At 40.2% G+C, this 18,242-nt stretch overlaps 3 protein-coding genes and 1 long non-coding RNA gene across 8 annotated transcripts; 2 read left to right on the top strand and 2 right to left on the bottom strand.

Moving 5' to 3' along the window:
• Positions 1-521: 521 nt before the first annotated feature.
• LOC111598668 lies at positions 522-1,591 on the bottom strand. The gene is made up of 6 exons (XR_002751390.1): positions 1,527-1,591; positions 1,338-1,469; positions 1,009-1,168; positions 852-941; positions 676-789; positions 522-611 (listed from the first exon to the last, which is right to left on the bottom strand). It is a non-coding gene; the product is annotated as an uncharacterized LOC111598668 (long non-coding RNA).
• A 1,344-nt stretch (positions 1,592-2,935) lies between these two features.
• On the bottom strand, positions 2,936-3,768 carry LOC111598667 (mitochondrial import inner membrane translocase subunit tim16-B). Its single transcript, XM_023314019.2, has one exon. The coding sequence runs from the start codon at positions 3,546-3,548 to the stop codon at positions 3,036-3,038; it is 513 nt and encodes a 170-aa protein (XP_023169787.2). The 5' UTR covers positions 3,549-3,768; the 3' UTR covers positions 2,936-3,035.
• A 4,923-nt stretch (positions 3,769-8,691) lies between these two features.
• Positions 8,692-9,919, top strand: LOC111605143 (mitochondrial carrier homolog 2). The gene has a single exon (XM_023323523.2). It carries the CDS (start codon positions 8,793-8,795, stop codon positions 9,879-9,881), a length of 1,089 nt encoding a protein of 362 aa, XP_023179291.2. The 5' UTR covers positions 8,692-8,792; the 3' UTR covers positions 9,882-9,919.
• A 2,873-nt stretch (positions 9,920-12,792) lies between these two features.
• On the top strand, positions 12,793-17,934 carry LOC111605125 (RING-box protein 1-like). 5 transcript variants are annotated; one of them, XR_002751787.2, is made up of 6 exons: positions 12,793-12,873; positions 12,937-13,048; positions 13,110-13,236; positions 13,305-13,334; positions 13,386-13,440; positions 13,496-13,629. XR_002751787.2 is itself a non-coding variant. In XM_023323481.2 (5 exons), exons 3-5 carry the CDS (start codon positions 17,478-17,480, stop codon positions 17,906-17,908), a joined length of 297 nt encoding a protein of 98 aa, XP_023179249.1. In that variant the 5' UTR covers positions 12,793-12,873; positions 12,937-13,048; positions 17,366-17,477; the 3' UTR covers positions 17,909-17,934. The 5 variants fall into 5 exon arrangements, 1 of the variants encoding a protein (XP_023179249.1); XR_002751785.2 differs by having other exon boundaries at positions 13,298-13,334; positions 13,496-13,628; XR_002751788.2 differs by lacking the exon at positions 13,386-13,440.
• The last annotated feature ends 308 nt before the right edge of the window (positions 17,935-18,242 follow it).

The raw sequence follows: 18,242 nt of genomic DNA, 5'->3' as shown, positions 1-18,242 counted from the left end.
AATGACGTCGATTAACACCTGCCGTGTGCGTTTGTGGTGTATGTGTGGCATTAAATCTGATTAATTTGATTTATCGTAAAATATTTAAAGCGACATCGCGGCTGACCTCAGCGGAAGTCGGCTTGGCCCATGCTGCGTATGCGTAATGTGCCTTGCAACTTAGCTTCGCTTGACTTGCGCCCAAAACTGAAAGCAAATAAAGACTGCTCAGCTGGCAGATACCCTGCACCTAGTATGTAAAGACTGTTTCAGTAACTACAGCTTTCGTTTGGCTAAAGAAATGAGAGGAAATACCAGCAGAGCCGACTCGATTCGTAGCCCTGCCTAATGGAACCATAAATATTATCGAACATTATCGATAACAAAGCAATTATCAGCAGCAGCTTCCGTTTTGGAAGCATTATATAAAATGTGAATAATATTTAAATTATTTATATATATATTGTTATAGCGGAACCTGTAAATTCCGATCGATAAAATTAATCGATATTAAATACAATACATTTTATTTGACAATTCTTCAAAAAGAGAAATATTTCTAGCTGTCATAAAGCTGAGACGCGCAACCCTCACTTGGTTCAACTGGATTCCGTGCGCGAAATTGTCTACAACTGAGGAATATACAGAAGGTAAAGATATAGATACAGTTATAGACAGAACATAGCTATGGCTTACCCCCTTAGTGGCGATGAACGAGATGTTTGCGTCGTTAACTATCTTCAGGAATGTGCGCTAGGCTTATGGAAATGAATGAAGCAAATTCTTCCTGATGTGCGACAACAAGGAAACCTTGCAGACAGAAATATATATATATATATATTTATATATATATATATATAACAATTACTTACCATCGAATTAGAATCTGTCTTAAGCATTTAAGCATTGAATACTGTGTGTTTCGATTTGGGTATGTTAAACGTTGCCAGTTTCGTGTGTAACTGAAAGAGAAATTGGAGAGAATAGCTATATATATATAGAGAGATATATATGTATAGCAACACTTACGCATATGTCTCTCCTTCACAGTTGGCAGTAAGAATTGAAATTGAAATTTGAGTTGGAGTTGGAGTTTGTATTAGTGCCATAAAACGCTTGCTTGTGCTAGATTTTTTCTTTTTATTTTTGTATTGGATTTTTTCTCCCTAAATGCGACTAATCCAACAAACTATGTGCATAATTTCAAATTTGTTAGTTTTTTATATTATATATTATATATTTAGTATTCAAGATCATAATCTGGAGGGAGATAGGAAAGTGGAATGGAGCAAAGTCTGGCCATCTGTATCTGGCTGTGACCCTATTTCACCTTGCCGGTTTTTAAGAATGCGACTTACCCATAAGGTACTCTTGGATCTGTGGTACCATCACATCAAGGAACTATTGTCAGCAAAGACGCAATACACCAAGCGTATCGCCAGTTATCGGGGTTGGGTCTAAGTCGTCTTCATAATCAGATGTAGATAATACTTGAGGGAACATAAAATTGAAGTTTGGAAATCCATTCAGCCATTTAACATACTTACAATCTTATTGTGATTGTCATTGTATTGTTTTAATTGAAATTGTTATTGTTATTATTGTAATTGTTATTCTTACTATTATTTTTATTATTATGTTTATTGCTTCTGTACTGTTGTTGTTCTTGTTCTTGTTATTGTTATTAATGCAACTATTATTGTAATTGTTTATTATTATTTATGCTCTTGTACGTGTATTGTTTATGTATTTGTTACTGTTTGTGTTTTTGTACTTGTTTTTGTTCTTGTTCATCTATCGCTTCTTGTTGCAAACCTCTTGACATCCCTCTGTTATCATTCGACTATAAATTTTGAATTGCTCCCTTAACACTAATCTGAAGACGCCAAACTGTCTGCCATATTTCAACGAATGCACGATAACGCAAATGTAAACTGAATTTATATAACAAATATATATATTTTTTTTCCTTTTAAGTTTTATTTGCTCACGAAGAATTTGAAAAAAATGAAGCTCTTACTACTAATAGAGCTCAAACTGTAATGAGAATATCTCGAAGGCACGACGGGTGCCTTAACGCTTGCTTTCCAAAGCAAACTTTGATTAGACAAAACTAATACAAATTATTCATTGAGAGTACTATATATATCAGTATGAAAAGGGTATATTAGTTGAGCGACTCTTAAGGTTACGAAACTTTAGCTTGATTTGTTGAAGCGCGTGGCATTAGAGCAACTGCAGCACAGCAACTATATCGATAACTTTATCGATTTTGCCATTTGCCATTTGATCAAAAATTGCTTAATGCTTAGAAGAAGCCAAATATACTGCGGCGAGTCAATTGAATCTTCAGCTTAAAGCAAAGCTCCTGTGACCTGCCCTGTCCTACACAATGTCATGAATCTTGCCTCAACATTAAGCCACAAATACTATAAAATCTGAAAAATGTTCGTGCCTTCTTGTATATATATACCATCCGCTCTAACTGCGTAGAATTCCTCTATAGATCTACAACCAAAAACGATATAGAAAAGCGAGCAAAAAATATATCTTGCTTAGTTTCACTAGCTGAAATCTATATGTGAACATGTGGCATCAGCATTGAGCTGCTCCATAGATAAGCCACAGATAACCTAGACGAAATACCTTACTCTAAGAAATAGGCTAGGCAAATGAGCGAAAGAATTCGCCTTAAAATATATATCAAAACAAATTACAGGGCACTTCAAATTTGAAACGTACAAACTCAAGGCAACTATTTGGAATAGCATTTAAAAGGAAAAGGAACATTTCAAGTTCATTTATTTGCTTCGATTTCCCTCAGATAGAGCTGCATTGACTTGGCTTCAAATTCGAAAATCAGAGCTCCTCGCAGTGTAAGGATTATAAATTTTAGTTTTATTCACTGTTTAAGAATAGTATTATTTATTTTCATAAACTCAAATTTAAATTAGTTTGTTTTTTTGATGAGCATCAAGCAAATATGGCGAACAGTAACAAATATGGGCTGTTCGGTTTGCCGACATTTGGGACAGAGTTTTTACACAGAATTTGCTTTAGACTCGATTAGCTTTTGTTGTTGCTTTTGTTGCTTTGGTTGCTTTGGTTGCTTTTGTTGCTTTCGTGGCAGCTTCTGCTTCTACTGCTGCTGCTTTTGCTGGTGATGGGGCTGGGGGTGTTGGCGGTGGGGTTACGCTTTGGGTTTCATTGAGGGCCGCCTCTAGCTTATCTTGTAGCTCACGATCGATACGCTCCTTGGCGCGAAACACCTTCGATTGGATGTAAAAGGAGCCACCAGCTGCCTTTTCGTTGACCCGAAACAGATGCTCATAATTGCCACGGATCTCATCAAGATTGTTAAGATCCTTCACATTGAGTATCTGTTGGGCCTCATGCAGGGTCATCCCTTTCACAGCCAAATCGTGGCATTTCGCCTTACTCAACCTATTCGTCCGATGCTGTTGGGCCGCCACCCGAGATGCTTCGATTTCCTGCCGCACCGCCTTGACGAATGCCCGACCCACCGATTGGGCGCCATACACAATGATCTTTGCAAAATGTTTGGCCATTCTCTCCCACTCCGTCGCGCCCCCCTTCTGCCTGGGAGTCCGTGCCTCGAATAAGTCCAGAGAATTTTACAATTGTTCTCAAACATTAACGTACAAATGTACAGAATTTTCTAAAGGAAAGTAAGCTAAAAATGTGTGTGCCTCCCTACCTGGGTTAGTTTTGGTTTTTGTTTAATTTATTTTTTCTTTTTTTATTTTTCTTCCTTATTTTTTTTTTTATTTTAGGTGTTATATGACATGAATGGAAAAGATTTACTATTTTATTGGGCTATCAGATATATATATAAATGATAGGTACCGAAAACACTCCAGAGATAGAGATAGAGATAGAGATAGAGATAGAGATAGAGATAGAGATAGAGATAGAGATAGAGATAGAGATAGAGATAGAGATAGAGATAGAGATAGAGATAGAGATAGAGATAGAGATAGAGATAGAGATAGAGATAGAGATAGAGATAGAGATAGAGATAGAGATAGAGATAGAGATAGAGATAGAGATAGAGATAGAGATAGAGATAGAGATAGAGATAGAGATAGAGATAGAGATAGAGATAGAGATAGAGATAGAGATAGAGATAGAGATAGAGATAGAGATAGAGATAGAGATAGAGATAGAGATAGAGATAGAGATAGAGATAGAGATAGAGATAGAGATAGAGATAGAGATAGAGATAGAGATAGAGATAGAGATAGAGATAGAGATAGAGATAGAGATAGAGATAGAGATAGAGATAGAGATAGAGATTCACTAAGGTCTTGTTCCATCTAGAACTGAGCAGTGCCTGCGACTTCAAGTAATCAAGTAACTTTCCGCACTTCTGGATGTGTGAATGTGTGTGTAAAGGTCGTAAACAAATTATGCGCAAATTGACTTAGTTCCGGCGGACGGGTGGGCGCTGGTCACGCAGCCAAACGAGACAAGGGAGTGTAAGTGAGATGGACAAAGGTATGATATGATGTGATGTGCGACAGGTATTAACATAATTACAATAATGACTTGTTGCCGGTCAATGTCAGAATACAGCCAACAAAATGCCAAATGCCAAATGTCAAATGCCAAATTCCGAATGGCAAATGGCAAATGGCAATTGTTAGTCTGGCCGCTGAGACTCCGGAATTTGTGGCCATAATTTTGAGAGTCAAGTTGTCAGCAGTTGTTGTTGTTGTTGTTGATGTTGTTTTGCATTTGCATAAGCTCGATTTGCACTGGCGTCTTTTTAAAGCACAACCAACCGTATCGAATCGAATTGAATCTAACCTCACATTACGTAATGCCACCAAGTCTCAATTGCACGCCCTCGCCTTGCCTTCCCCTTCAGCTTTTCGCCGCACGGCCACATTGGCAATTTACGGAGTGTGCCCAGCCTAGCCACAAATGCACAACAATTGCAATTGCTGTGCCGCACAGTGGTGCACAACCAGCGACAATAACAAATAAGAACGTTTTTCCGACTTGCCAAGAACTCTTAACGGTCATGCATATAGAGTATATACGTAACATTCCAGCTGTTAGTCTAGCTTATCAGCCTTAGACTTCATAGTAAATTAAGCTTGTCGAAGTCAAGTTTTGTCTGCAAGCAAACTATATCGAGACAAGATATCGTCTGAATATCGTACGGAATTGACTTTCAATATGTATCGATAAATGTAGTTTTGCTTGCTTTCGACCCACTGTGCATCGCCTTTTCCATTTGCCGTTGAAATTCACAAACTGTAATTGATCACATTTGCGTTTGTCGTTTGATTTCATTGTCTTGTGCGTGCAGCGGCGTGGGCTTGGGCTCCAATGGAGTTCGGTTGGTGGTTGGATGCTGTGGGACAGTATCCACGGCTTGGCCGCCTTTCGCCTCCAATTTCCAAAAAATGCCACATCTGATGGTTTGGCTGTTATTGTTGCTGCTGCTGCTGCTGCAGTTGCTGCTGCTGCTGCTGCTGCTGCTGCTTTCGCGTTAGCTCATTCATTATATAAACACCTCAACCTGACCATGGGCCACGGTGCGCCTACAGCCACTCTCTCGCTCTCTCTTGCTACCTCTGTCTCTCTCTGTCTCTCGCTTTCATTTTGACTGCATTTTGCGATTAGTTGCCATTTAAGCTGCTGTTACCCTTTTGTTCCCCTTGTTCTCGTACGCGTACACAGACACATTCATAGCTAACCCAACTCTCTCCCTTTCCTTCTAACTCTCTCTCTCTCTCACTCTCTATCTCTATCTCTATCTCGGCCTGCTCTGATCTGTCGCTGTTGGTTGCCAAAGCATTTTGATTTCCAGCTCTGCGTCCGGCAGTTTTAATCCCTGAACGGCAGCAGCCTACCAAAAAAAGGAAAAATTAAGCAAATAACAATTGATTAACCAAACTGCTCGAATAGCAGATACCCTAGACAGCTAGGTCTGGCAGGCAAAGCCCGTTTAGCAAAGGTAAGGTAACTGTCTTAGCTATAACTGTAACTGCTTAAAACGTTTTTTTAAGTCTAAGACAAGGTTACATATTATTTGACAGCATGTTAAATTTGACTGTTAAATTTGACAGGCACATTTTGTTGGATTATTAGTGGAAATAACTACAGTTTAAGTGCTTGTCAGTGTAAACTACATTGATTAGTATAAAATAAAATACATTGACAATATGTTAAAGTAGCTGTCAACTTTGACACTTAAGTCAATGACATCCTTTGGGTTAGGGCATACGAATTGACAAATAGCGACAAGGGAACGCAGCTGGAAGAGTTAGCTACGAATGTGAACGCAGTTCACTATTTACCACACATGAACGTGGGATCTGAACGAGAACGTCAACGTGAACGTGATTCTGAATGTGAACGTGAACGTGGGTGATGCATGGCGTTGAAAATGTTTAGGCCTAGTGTCTGGTGTCGCATTCATTGCCATTCATTCGGCTGCTGCCGTTTCGTGGTTGCCTATTGCCAGTCGCTGTTGCCAGCCATGCAACGAGGTATTATGTTTTGGTGATAGTGTTTGTAACAGGTCAGTTTGTGTAGTCAACAATAAAAGTCTTTCCAAAGCATCGATCTACAAGCTCTCCTTGTGATTTTCAAAGCACATCTTAAGGCCTTTCTTATTTGTTCCTTAGCTGCTGATATATTTATGGAAACAGGGTATCTGCTAGTCGTGCTTACTGGTTGGTTGTTGTTGCTTGTGGCTAACATGCAAGCTTAGGATTTGGAAAACAATTTCACTGTTAGTGGAATGTCAACGTCAGGCCCGTGCCTGGCTCCAACTTTTAGTGAGCTCCCAACTCACAGCCATTGAACCTCCGCCTCTCTCTCACTCTCTCTGCCACGCTCTGCCTATTGCTTTCCCTCTCTCTCTCTCTCTCTCTAATCTATTCGTGCCGAAACGTGAAATTTAAGCGCGCGCGCGGCATTCACATCACTAATTAGTGATGTGCAATAATCGTGCGGCAACTGCATGATGCCCATCGAGAGGGGCGGGCCAGGATAGAAGTTTTGGTTCATTGTTCTCTCTGCGCCTATTCTCCACTCCCTCCCCCACCCTGACCACTTCCCCCTTCCCCTTTACGTTTGCTGTTTCAGAGATTTGCGTAGATTGGCGAAACGCTGTTCGCTTCAAAAATTGCAACATTGTTAATCAACTGTGCGTGTCGCATAAGTTGCTTTTACGGGCTCGATATTCCTTTGGAATGGGAATGGAGCTTCGGGAGGTTTCTCCATTTTTGTGCTGTTTTTGGCAATTCGTTTTTGGGCTAGCCTCTCTCAACTTAATGGGGCTTAAGCGTATTCGATTGCCCATTAGACCAGGCAGTTGCCATGGACGGGGGCGGAACACCTTTACGAATGTTTCGAAAGTGAATTCATTTATGGGGCTACGTAATTGAGGCTCGCTTGGAGCTTATGATATTTTGTAAGCTGTTTTAATTGGATTGTTTGATAGGCTGATTGACTGATGAGTTGTTGAATTGATTGATGCTGACTGCTAAACAGTTAAGCTGAGTTATTTATTGATGGGGTAGTTGATGCATTGATTGATTGAATGACTGACTGATTGATTAGAAAACTGATTGAGTGGTTAACTCTGTTTAACAAAGTGATTGATTGCGTGATTGACTGACGACTAGCTAACCGAGTAGTTGACTGAATGATTGATTGATTGACGGACTGATAGACTAATTGGAACAAAGTAACTTATTGATTGATTAGCAAGATGATTGACCGATGGACTGACGACAAACTAACGGAGTAGATTGATTGATTGTCTGAAATTGATTGATTGATAGACTGATTGATCTACAGATTGATTGAACGTTAACAGACTGATTGCTTGATAAGCATTGACAACTGTCTGCTTGATAGATTGACAAAGTGATTGAAACTCCCATTAGATTACATATTGTTGGCCGATTAAATAATTGATCGATTGATTGACTGACTGACTGACTGACTGCCTAAATCATACGCACTTCATGCTTACAGAGCGTTTTTCAACACTGCACAGACTTAACACATACCCTACACATATGCACATATTTGCGCTCTTTCTGAGGGGCTTTGTCGTTGGTTTTTACGTTTCATTTGCTGCAGCGTGTAAATAAAAAGAGCTGCAATTGCAACTCATACACACTGGTTGTGCGTGTGTGTGTACAATTGGCAATATGGTCGCATTTAATTGACCAGAAAAACAGCATAGAGTAGAGAGACGCCTAATTGAAATTTCATGTTCGGAAATAAGTGGCAAAATGGTGAGAAGAGACAACGGGGGCAAACGCGAAGCGCTAAAACAGTGTGAAGTGAGAAGTGAGAAGTGAGAATCGAGAAGAGGGGCGCATGTTTGGGCATTCCTTTAGTTGTTTAGGCAACAAACTATAGACAGGCAACATGTGAAATAAATATAAATCGAATACATTGAAACCCAAATCAAATTTCATCTAATTGTATTTTAATGTCACTAATCGAGCTGCAAGTATTAAGTAAAAACTGCAAATGCGACAACGAAGTTTTGTGTGAAACCAATTGAAATTGCAGAATATCCAAGAAAATCTTGAGAGTTTTTATCATCAATCAATTGCATTTTCCTTGCGCTTGTCAAGTAGGCCTGGCGTGAAATGTCAAGTTTTGTTTTCTTAGCTGAGAAATGTGCTTTGGGAACTCATTCGGGCTGTCAACGTGTTTCGGCGAGGAACTCAGTTAATTTCATTTCAAGCAAATAAATAAAATAAGTTTTAATTCAAATCGGATTTGTAGAAGAAAAGATTCAAGAATTGCCAATGCAGAGATATTGTGAGCACGACGAATGCGACTCGATTGACGATCGAGATGATGTAGCTCATGAAGGGTCTGTTGATCCGCGTCTGGACGCAGGCGGCGCAGCTCTGGATAATCGCCAGCTGGCAGTCCTGGGAGCCGGCGCTGATGAGCCCGAAACCGAAGAGCAGCAGGAAACGCTGCCATTGGATGTTAATTGGATTGACCAAGAACTGGCCAGGCCGCATGAATTCTGGCGCTTTCTGCTGCGCATGAGCTTCGGTACTCTGATGCATCCGTATGAGTATGCCAAGATATTGATGCAGCTGGGCTACGAGCCGATGCCCGCTGCCATCTCAACCAATTGGCTAGGTCGCACCACCTTATACTTGCCCAGCGTACATCAGTACATACGCTACATCAAGCACATCGATGGATTCTCTGGCCTGTACCGTGGTCTCTTTTCCCGCATTATGAGCACCACCTGCTACGCCCTGTTCTCGGAGAGTTTGGTCAACATGTTCGGCGTGAGACAGCTGCAGAAGCGAATGCATCCATTTAGCGAATACCTTTGGAATCTGGTGCGTGGTGGGATTATCGTTGTCACTGGATTGGCCATCTCGCATCCGTTCTATGTCATCTCGGTGCGACAGATGGCTCAGTTTGTGGGCCGTGAAGTTGTCTATTCGAGTATGAAAGGCAGTATCGAGGAGATACTGGCGCAGGCTGGGCCGCTTGGGTTTTATGCAGGCTTTGTGCCACGCCTACTCAGCGATCTGGGCATCCTGTTCTGTACGAGCACCCTAAGCGCCATTTACAATCAGTTCTCCGTCTTCAGGTCGGATCGGTGGGAGTACAATTCGGTTCTGATTCAATTCGGGGCCGTCATGCTCTTCTATCCCCTGCAAGTCGTGGGCGCCTGCATGGCCTGCTCTGGCTCAGCTGTGGCTGCGGGTGCACCGCCCTACATGCCCATCTACGATAAGTGGATCGACTGCCTGATGGATTTGATAGCCCGCGGAGATCATTATCGCGGCGCCTTCATGTTTCGCCGCACCCTGCCCAAAGTGCACGCTCAGCGTGCTCACGACCCATTCACGCGCCCTATGTAAGCGAAAAAAATTGAATAAAATACATTTGTTAACATGACAAGGCATTAAAAACTTGTTTGTCAATGTCTACCTGAAACATTTCGCTATTTACTTATTTTTTAGCTAAGGTCTTAGCTATGTCTGCTTTATAGATATGGGAGTATCTGTGGGAGTCCGCGTATCTGTATCTGTATTAGCTGCATCTAAACGATATTTGTTTTTATCATGTGCTCAAAAATTGACAAAATTTCACTAAAATTATTCAAGAGCTATTTTATTTCAAGCTTAGAATTTTATGAAAGCCTTTGCTAGGCAGTGAAGTAGATGCCATTGTTTTCTGCAGCTCGGGCGGCTTGTTCTAATTTGAATTATATAGCCAGACGCACGAAGGACTGGAATCAAGGCACGCACACTCACACTCCCGCACACGCACACACACACATACACTGTATTAATTCATAAGCTAAAAGCTAAAATGGGAATGGATCGGAACGTGTGGGAAATGGGCTGGTTGTTGTAAGCGTTACGTTCGGTCTCGTTTTTCTTGGCTGCTGCATAAAATGTCAGCAGAGATTAAGTGATAGAAATCTGTTCATGTACAAGATTTTATAAACCAACCAACGAGTCACACACACACACACACATAGCCACACACACGCACACACAGCCACAATGATGCGTAACTGGCAGCTGCACGTAATGAAAATATCAAAAATCTTCAACGAATTTTGTCGACGCCTTTCGCAGGGCAAGGAACGGGAAGGAGCGCTGTTTAGCTCTTGTGTGTGTGTGTGTGTGTGTGTTTGTGTGTATATGTGTGCGCAGTTGTTGGTTAGGTTCATTTAGGCCAGAGAAATCAAAAGTCAAAAGTTTGTACACAGCCCACAGAGACTTGAGTTCTTGAAATAAACGACTAGTTATTACATGTGGTCATGTGTGTGTGCGTGTGTGTGTGTGTGTGCGTGTATGTGTGTGTTACGTGTGCCATGCACATGCACATGATGACAATGACAATGACAGTGCCTAGCCACACTGGCTAACCAAACAAGTCAAATTGTTCGAAAGGAAAAAAATGTGAACAACTAAGGAATACCCTTTAACTGCTCAGAAGTCTATCTGCATAGCAAATGAGATGAGTTTTAAATTCATTTAAAGCAAGAATCAATCAAAAAGTCTATCGTACTATCGATATTTATCGATTTAAGAGAGTGTTGAGTATGAGTCACAGAAAGCAGGCAAGCTTCATTAGTCTATAAAGTCAAAGATGCCTCTTGCTGCAGCATACCCCCCTCTCGCACAGCGCTGACAATGAGTATGGAATAGAGAGAAGGCGAAGCGTACAGACTTAATAACCAAAAAATGCAATCTGCAACTCTGTGGCCCAGACGCCAACGCAAAGCCGCCGGACCAGCAGTCCCAGCCAGGACGTTGCGGACAGCTCTGTGACGCACACATACGTACGCATGCACGCATGCAGCTTGCCGCATGCAACGATTCTGCCCATGTGCTTTTACCCTTTCCCCAACATTTCGTTCGGCTTTCTTGACTTGTCTTGTTGCTATTACAGCCTGGAAAATGCAATTAGGCTAACGATGCAGCACAATTTTGTCTTTAACTACAACGAGTGTGTGAGCGAGAGGGCCCTAATGTAGAGAAGGAGCAGGCGAAGCAGGTGCCGGAAGGGTCTCAGTCCTGTTCGCTGGTCAGCTAAAGGTTTGCAGCGAGGGGCGTTCCAACTGTTAAGCACGAATGCCACTGTCCTGCATGCTTTCTGGATAAAGAACAATTGCACTTTACCTTGCTTCTTTTATTACTCTACTTTAACGTTTGGCTTATTCATTCTCAGTTGGCTAAGAGATCTTTGAGTCTGTGCGTCCACAATGGTTTTTTAATGAGATTATCAGATGTCCTTCAGCTCCTTAGGCCTTAGCTCATTAGAAAGCTCTAGCTGGCGCTTTCCTTCATTTAATTCTGTTTGTCTTCCATGAGTAACTGATTTTATGTTCACACTAATTGATTGATTGATTGACTGACTGAAGTGCAGCGCACAGCTCAAGCCATTGGCTCTAGTTAGCTAAAAAGCTATTTATATCTCATATTAGGCTTACATTTTCACTTGCAATTGTGAAAAATAGGTGCAAACTATGATTTCTGAAAATTTGAATTAAATTCCAAATAATTGTGAATTTCTCAAACTTGCCTCGTTCAACATAGTTAAGCTCCAAGTACTTAACATAATGCTGCAGACTTAAATGTTACTGTTCTATAGGCATATCATGTGCTTAGCATTATCTGAGTGCGTGTGTGCGTGTGTGTGTGTGTGTGTGCGTGTCGGAAATGTCGAACAAATGATGCACTTGCTGTCTATTGAATGAACATGAAACTGTCTCATGGCTATTGGAGTCGAGTTTGTGTGCCCAACTTAATTATTATGCCTCACTTTTGTGCTGTGTCCGATATTCTGATATTAATATTGATCAAAATATGAATTATTATAGCAATTCAATTAAATTAAATACCGAATAGCCTCGCAGATGAATAAACAGTTTGTCTCTGACCAAGAACAGGCGGCTCATATATCACAATTAACAGACGCCTCTCCTGCTTGCTCGCTCTCTCTCTCCTCTATACTCTCTCTTTCTCGCTCTATTAATATTAATTGTAGCAACAATTTTCACTCAATTTCAGTGTGATTTAAGGTTTTTATGCGCTGAGACCAATAAAAATGGCAACTTGAAGTATATTAGTTTTGCAGCAGGCAGAAGGAACTGTGACCAAGCTTACAGAAAATATATATACATATAAGCTTAATCAGTCTTTAGATCTGGCAACTGGCGAGCACTCGTAGAGACCGGCATCTCCTAGTCGAGCACTGCCGACTGGCGAACTGCTACGTGTTCAGCAGGCCTTGAAATCGAACAAAGTCTGAACAGCTCAGGTTAGTTCAACCCGTTAGCAAATAGTATCATTCCAGTTCGGACTCTACTAGAGTCAGCAACTTTTCAAAATTTCGGTTAGAAAATTTCAACAATATTTTATTTTCTACCTTTTTTATTTGAAGCTTTATTTTTTATAGGCAATTGAAACAGACCTAAAATTGCGTGTAAATAGTTTCGAAATGTGTTTTAAACTTTAAGTTGAACGACAATTGATGTGTTCAAGATGTGAATGGGTGTGTAAACACAATGGTGAGTTCCTTCCAGAGAGCAGATACATTTATATAGAATGTATATGTACGTATATATATAGAATATACAGGAGTCATAGATGCTCTTTATATATGGCTTGATCAATTTTAAGTAACTTAACAAACGTCCAGGACTGGTGTTTTAAGTCCTTTATCATAGCCAGGTTAAACGTTTTTTGTTACCGGAAGGTGAGTTTTGTACTCGAATTTTAAGTTTCGTTTAAGTTTTGCTCGCAACGAGAATCCAAAGCTCGCAGATCTATTTCTGGAAAGTAACCCCGAGGAAGGTAAGCACTGCGTACACCTAATCTAGGAACTCTAGCAGCTTTTCTCAACAGATATCATAATCACTTTAAAATTTGCGGCATACTGAAAAATCGATTGGACCAAAATGTTTCGTAATATAATGCCATTATATCCACATTACTAATACTAATACCTATTACAGTAAGTTTTTCTGAGATGTATTGATCTTCACTTCAAATAATTCTATAGAGCTCGAGGCGCTTTAAAGGAAATAATACATTTTTTGATAATTTGGCTTATTCCCCGTTTAAAAAAATTTCATGTCCAAAATTCGAAATTTTTGTCAATTACGATGTTTGTTTAGTTCATTTAAAGTCTAAAAATAAATGCTAAAAAATAATTCGAGATTTGTTGGTTATTCAGTATCGGACAAATTCGTGAGGCTGATCATCTCAAGGCCAAACATCCCTATACCACACCATCCTGTATATACTGAAATAAATAAAAATAAAAAGAAATAAAAAATTCGTATATTCCTAGTCGCTATTAGGTTTTTGAAACGCGAACATGAAGGCAAATCCTACAAAAGGAAATTTATAAATAATAATTGCGTTTTAATTGTTTTTATCCCCTCGTAGGCCTCTTATTACACAGCAGCAACAATTGACATTCCAATTGTTGTATTGCCTCTGCACATAATACTGCATATTTAAAATACCCTGGGGTGATGCGAGACGTGGTTATGACTGCTGAGCTAAAAAAATTATTATAATTAAAACATCAAATGTTAAATAAGCAAATATTTTGCAGCTCACAAATTTAACTTAATCTTCACCTACTAATTTATTTTACAGGGTAGTTGATAGTAGAGCTTTTTCTTTCACAATTTATGCCTGTGTGTGTGTTGCCATTGATCTTTGTAATGAGCCACATACACGCGCGCACTCACACACACAAACACATTCGTGCACATATACATTGTTTGTGTATTTAAAATGCAATTTGCATAGCCCACGTCATGCGGGGCTTTATACAATTTTTAAAATGATTTATTTAAGCGCATTGTTGCCGTTGAGCAATAAAATAGCAAAAATTACCAAATTGCCAAATTGGCCGCAATTAAGACCCAATGAAAATGTGGCAAAGGCAGCTTTAAAGTTCAAAAAGGGTTTCTGATAAAAAAAAGGCAATGTACACACGTGAAAATTAACACATTCGTTGTAATTTCAGTATTTAGACGTAAGAATTTTGGATCGGACGCCATTTTGAGCACACATAAATGGCATATACCTCTTTGGTATTTTTTAGTTCCTAATCACTGTTTTGATCGACAGCCATCTTGGATACAGAAAAATTTCAGTATTCAAACTGTGGTGTTTTCTTTGAAGTATTTTGTGGTTAAGCACATGCCAATCAGAGCTTTGATCAGACGCCATTTTGAGTGCCGCCTGGCAAAGACAGAATGTGCAAGGCAAATGCATTCACACACACCCACACATGCACATGCACATGCAGTGCTGAAGCTACAAATGATAAGCATGCGTCGTTTTCTCCACTTTTTTATGGTATTGGAAAAACTATTCAAGTCTAATGGCACGAAAGAGAATAATGACGCACAATACACTTCGACAGTTTAAACGGATTCACATGATTACAAGACGCACACACACACACACGCACGCGCACATAGTAAGTAATGTCTGTCTGTCGCCGTTTTCAGAAACTTGTTAACCATTTGAAGGCGACAAATGTCGTGCGCATTAGAGCCCAAGTTATAAGGATGCGGCACTTGGCAGTCGCTTCGAGTTGCTTTGCGCTTCTCTTCGCACATACTTTCGTACACTTCGCGCTGCTTTTTAGCATGCAAATTTGAAAGCGCGATTGCCTTGTTGGATTTTAAATGAATTGTTCGATTTAAGTCTCACAAATTAGTTTCGTGGCATTAAAAAAGTAAAAATTAAACGCTGCACCCTTTTTAAAGCACACTTTTTAGGTTCGGTGATCAGATGATCGCTTGACATAGCTTCCATCTTGTTCATTAAAAAGTGCTAAAAGTTAGCCAGTTGGGTGTGGACTGGAAATTTAAAAAAATTTATGTGCATAGCATGTTAGCACGCAAAAAGAACTTGAGCTCCATAAAGAAACAGCAGGCGCAGTAGGAAGAGCAGAAACTGCAGGAATGTATGCACATATAAATGCGCGTATGTGACAATCATTCGTTGGTGGTTTGTGGGTTTGAGGGTGCCAGTATGTTGTCACATTGATTATGGTGTCTGTTTGTTTGCGCCGCAGGCGGCAGTAACTGAGTGGCGCATGTTGTAGGGCTTTGACTATGATTTTCTAATTCAATTATTATTCAAATCATATAATTTCATCTTTACAGCACGCGCACGACGGCGTGCAAAGGGAAGAAAAAATAAATTACAGAAAAATATATATGGCAACACTGGCAGCATGTAAATAATCATATTACGCACATGCGGCTGCTGCTTGATGAGTGCGCAACAGTGCTGACATTTTCGCTTTTTAATAGCCGTAGCTGGCGTTTATGGAGACATATCCGAAGGGAAAGTTAGATTTCAGAAAAATTGAAATAGTTTTATTTGAATATAGATTTTTATCAACGCTACACATATCGCTTTAAATAATATTGATGCCACTTCACCACTGCAGGGCGACTTCTTGCTTTTTATTGTAGATCTAGCTTTTTAATTTCTGACAGCTCTGTTATGTTCAAGCACAACAATAAGACAGACGCACAGGCGAATTGAGAAGCCGCAGTGCTGTCTGTCATCCAATCCAATTTGAGGCGCCGCCACCGACGACTGCCTGCTGTCATCTGGCAACGCCGGCGACTATGTTGCCATGTCACGCGCGAGCCGCCTACAATGAAATTTATTTGCTTTGCTTCGTCTTTCATTTTGCGCCTTTTGTCTTGCTGGTAGCCCCCTTGGCTTCAGCTTATCCTTCATATGTCTCGCTGTGCCGCCACTGCATTTATATGTATGTTTGTATGTCTGCTAGTATATTATTGTGCATATTAATATTGTTAAAAGCGCGTGCCGTACGCGCGCGCCTCTCTACAAAATTAGCCAGCCATTCATTGAAGCGCACGCTGTGCGGTTACGTCTGGGCTGCCCACAACGAAGGGATAGCGCGAAAGGGGCGAGAGGGGTCAAGCGAGTCTCTGAACGGTTGAATAAATGAACGGGCGTATCAATTTACACACCGGAAGGCACACACACGCAGGTGTCTCTGTCTGTGTGTGTGGGTGTATATTTATAATTTTTGTATGTGTGTACTTATTAATGCGTATTCATTGTCACATCCGGCGCAAGGAAATTATATTCGCCAAACGCAACCGGACAGCCGCTCCCTTCCCTTCCCCTCAGCCTCCTTTTATCCACTTTTTGTTCAACTGCTTTTGCCTTGGGGCCGCGGCCAGACGTTTCTTTTGTAGGTTTAATTGAAATAATTGCAAAAATGCAAATGGAACAGACAATAGTTGACACAGGATATTAAGCATGGCAATAATGATGACGATGATGATGTTGAATTCTTAAGCTAGCCAGATGCCATTTTGCTTTTTTCCCGTTGCTTTTGTAATGAACTAATTAATTTGAATGCCCAGCTCAGGAGATCATGCCAACTGGCTCAATGAACCAGCAACTCTTTAGTGTTGAGCAGCTGCACTTAGCCATTACGAGTAGTTCGATACATGTGAATCCGATAAAAGAACTAACTAATACCAAATGAGCTAGCACGGCTTCAGCCAATTGGGTCGCCAGCTATTCGAGCTCTTTCAGATAAGTGCTGTAAAAGGAAACTTAAACGGGAAACTATTGGCTGCAATTCTTGCCGCAACAGCTGTAGTGTTTTCATCATGGGTCGAGAGAAAGCCACCTGATGACATTTATTGATAATTTATTTTTGAGTAATTTAACAAACGGATATTGCCATTGCCAGTTTCACTTAGAGTTTTGTATATTTTAACATTGTGTAACACTGAAATTTTGACAGTTACCTGCTGTTTTTCTGCACTTGTTTTAATTGTCTTTTTGACACTTTACAGCACTGAAAAAAATGCTGACAGTTTTCTATATAGCAACTGATGTGCCTACTGTACTTACTTCCATTGCCAATAATCGTATTACATAATCACAACCAAGTCACAAGAATTCAAAATGAAAGAGATTGAGAATATTAAGAAAGATGCAAATCAGAAGGAGAACAAACGTTTCGAAATAATGAATGTAAGATAACATCAAATGCGAAATTATTAAGATAGATCTGAAGGTAACCAAAAACTAACCCAAAACCTTTTGTCGATACAGTGGAATGCCAATGCTCTGTGGGCTTGGGGTAAGCTATTTACAGCAATTTGACATACTATTCGACTTTCTTGTTCTTGATAGATATTCAGGTTGATACTTGCGCCATTTGTCGCAATCTGATCAAGGATCCATGCATTGAATGCCAATCGAATAGAACCGATGAATGCCCCAAGGCCATTGGGACTTGCCAGCATGTTTATCACTTCCATTGCATTTCGCGCTGGCTGACCAAGCGTGAAGTCTGCCCTCTGGATTATCGTGTCTGGCAATACAAGAACTGATCCAAATTTAGAATAGCCAAGTGAGATATATATATAAATATATATGCATATATGATATATATGATATATCCATATATGCATATATATATTGAATAAATGCATTGAATGAAAGTAGACAACTTGGTTTCCGCTTAAACTCAGATCATATATTATAGACATGGGCAACTGGCAAATCAGGATATCTGTAACATGCGGAAGAATGGGCCGTAGATATATGGGATTTGCATTGTCATCAGCTTATAGAGTAGATGATTTCCCCAATCATATATTATAACGCCTAATAGTTTCATCTAAATGGCAAGTTCACGATTTCTCAACGGGCAGTCGTTTGACT

The sequence above is a fragment of the Drosophila hydei genome, unplaced genomic scaffold (genome assembly GCF_003285905.1).
Source record: "Drosophila hydei strain 15085-1641.00,03,60 unplaced genomic scaffold, DhydRS2 tig00000237-arrow-arrow-pilon, whole genome shotgun sequence".
Classification (NCBI taxonomy): Eukaryota; Metazoa; Arthropoda; class Insecta; order Diptera; family Drosophilidae; genus Drosophila; species Drosophila hydei.
Note: the sequence above shows the minus strand (reverse complement) of the source record. Positions and strands in the feature narration are given on the sequence as shown.

What these genes read in the sequence shown, in the direction of transcription:
- LOC111598667 (XM_023314019.2), bottom strand. Translation starts at nt 3,548, where the DNA reads ATGGCCAAACATTTTGCAAAGATCATTGTGTATGGCGCCCAATCGGTG.
- LOC111605143 (XM_023323523.2), top strand. Translation starts at nt 8,793, where the DNA reads ATGCAGAGATATTGTGAGCACGACGAATGCGACTCGATTGACGATCGA.
- LOC111605125 (XM_023323481.2), top strand. Translation starts at nt 17,478, where the DNA reads ATGAAAGAGATTGAGAATATTAAGAAAGATGCAAATCAGAAGGAGAAC. An exon ending in AACGTTTCGAAATAATGAAT is followed by an intron (nt 17,547 to 17,627) that starts GTAAGATAACAT and finishes TTGTCGATACAG; the next exon opens with TGGAATGCCAATGCTCTGTG. An exon ending in CAATGCTCTGTGGGCTTGGG is followed by an intron (nt 17,656 to 17,708) that starts GTAAGCTATTTA and finishes TGTTCTTGATAG; the next exon opens with ATATTCAGGTTGATACTTGC.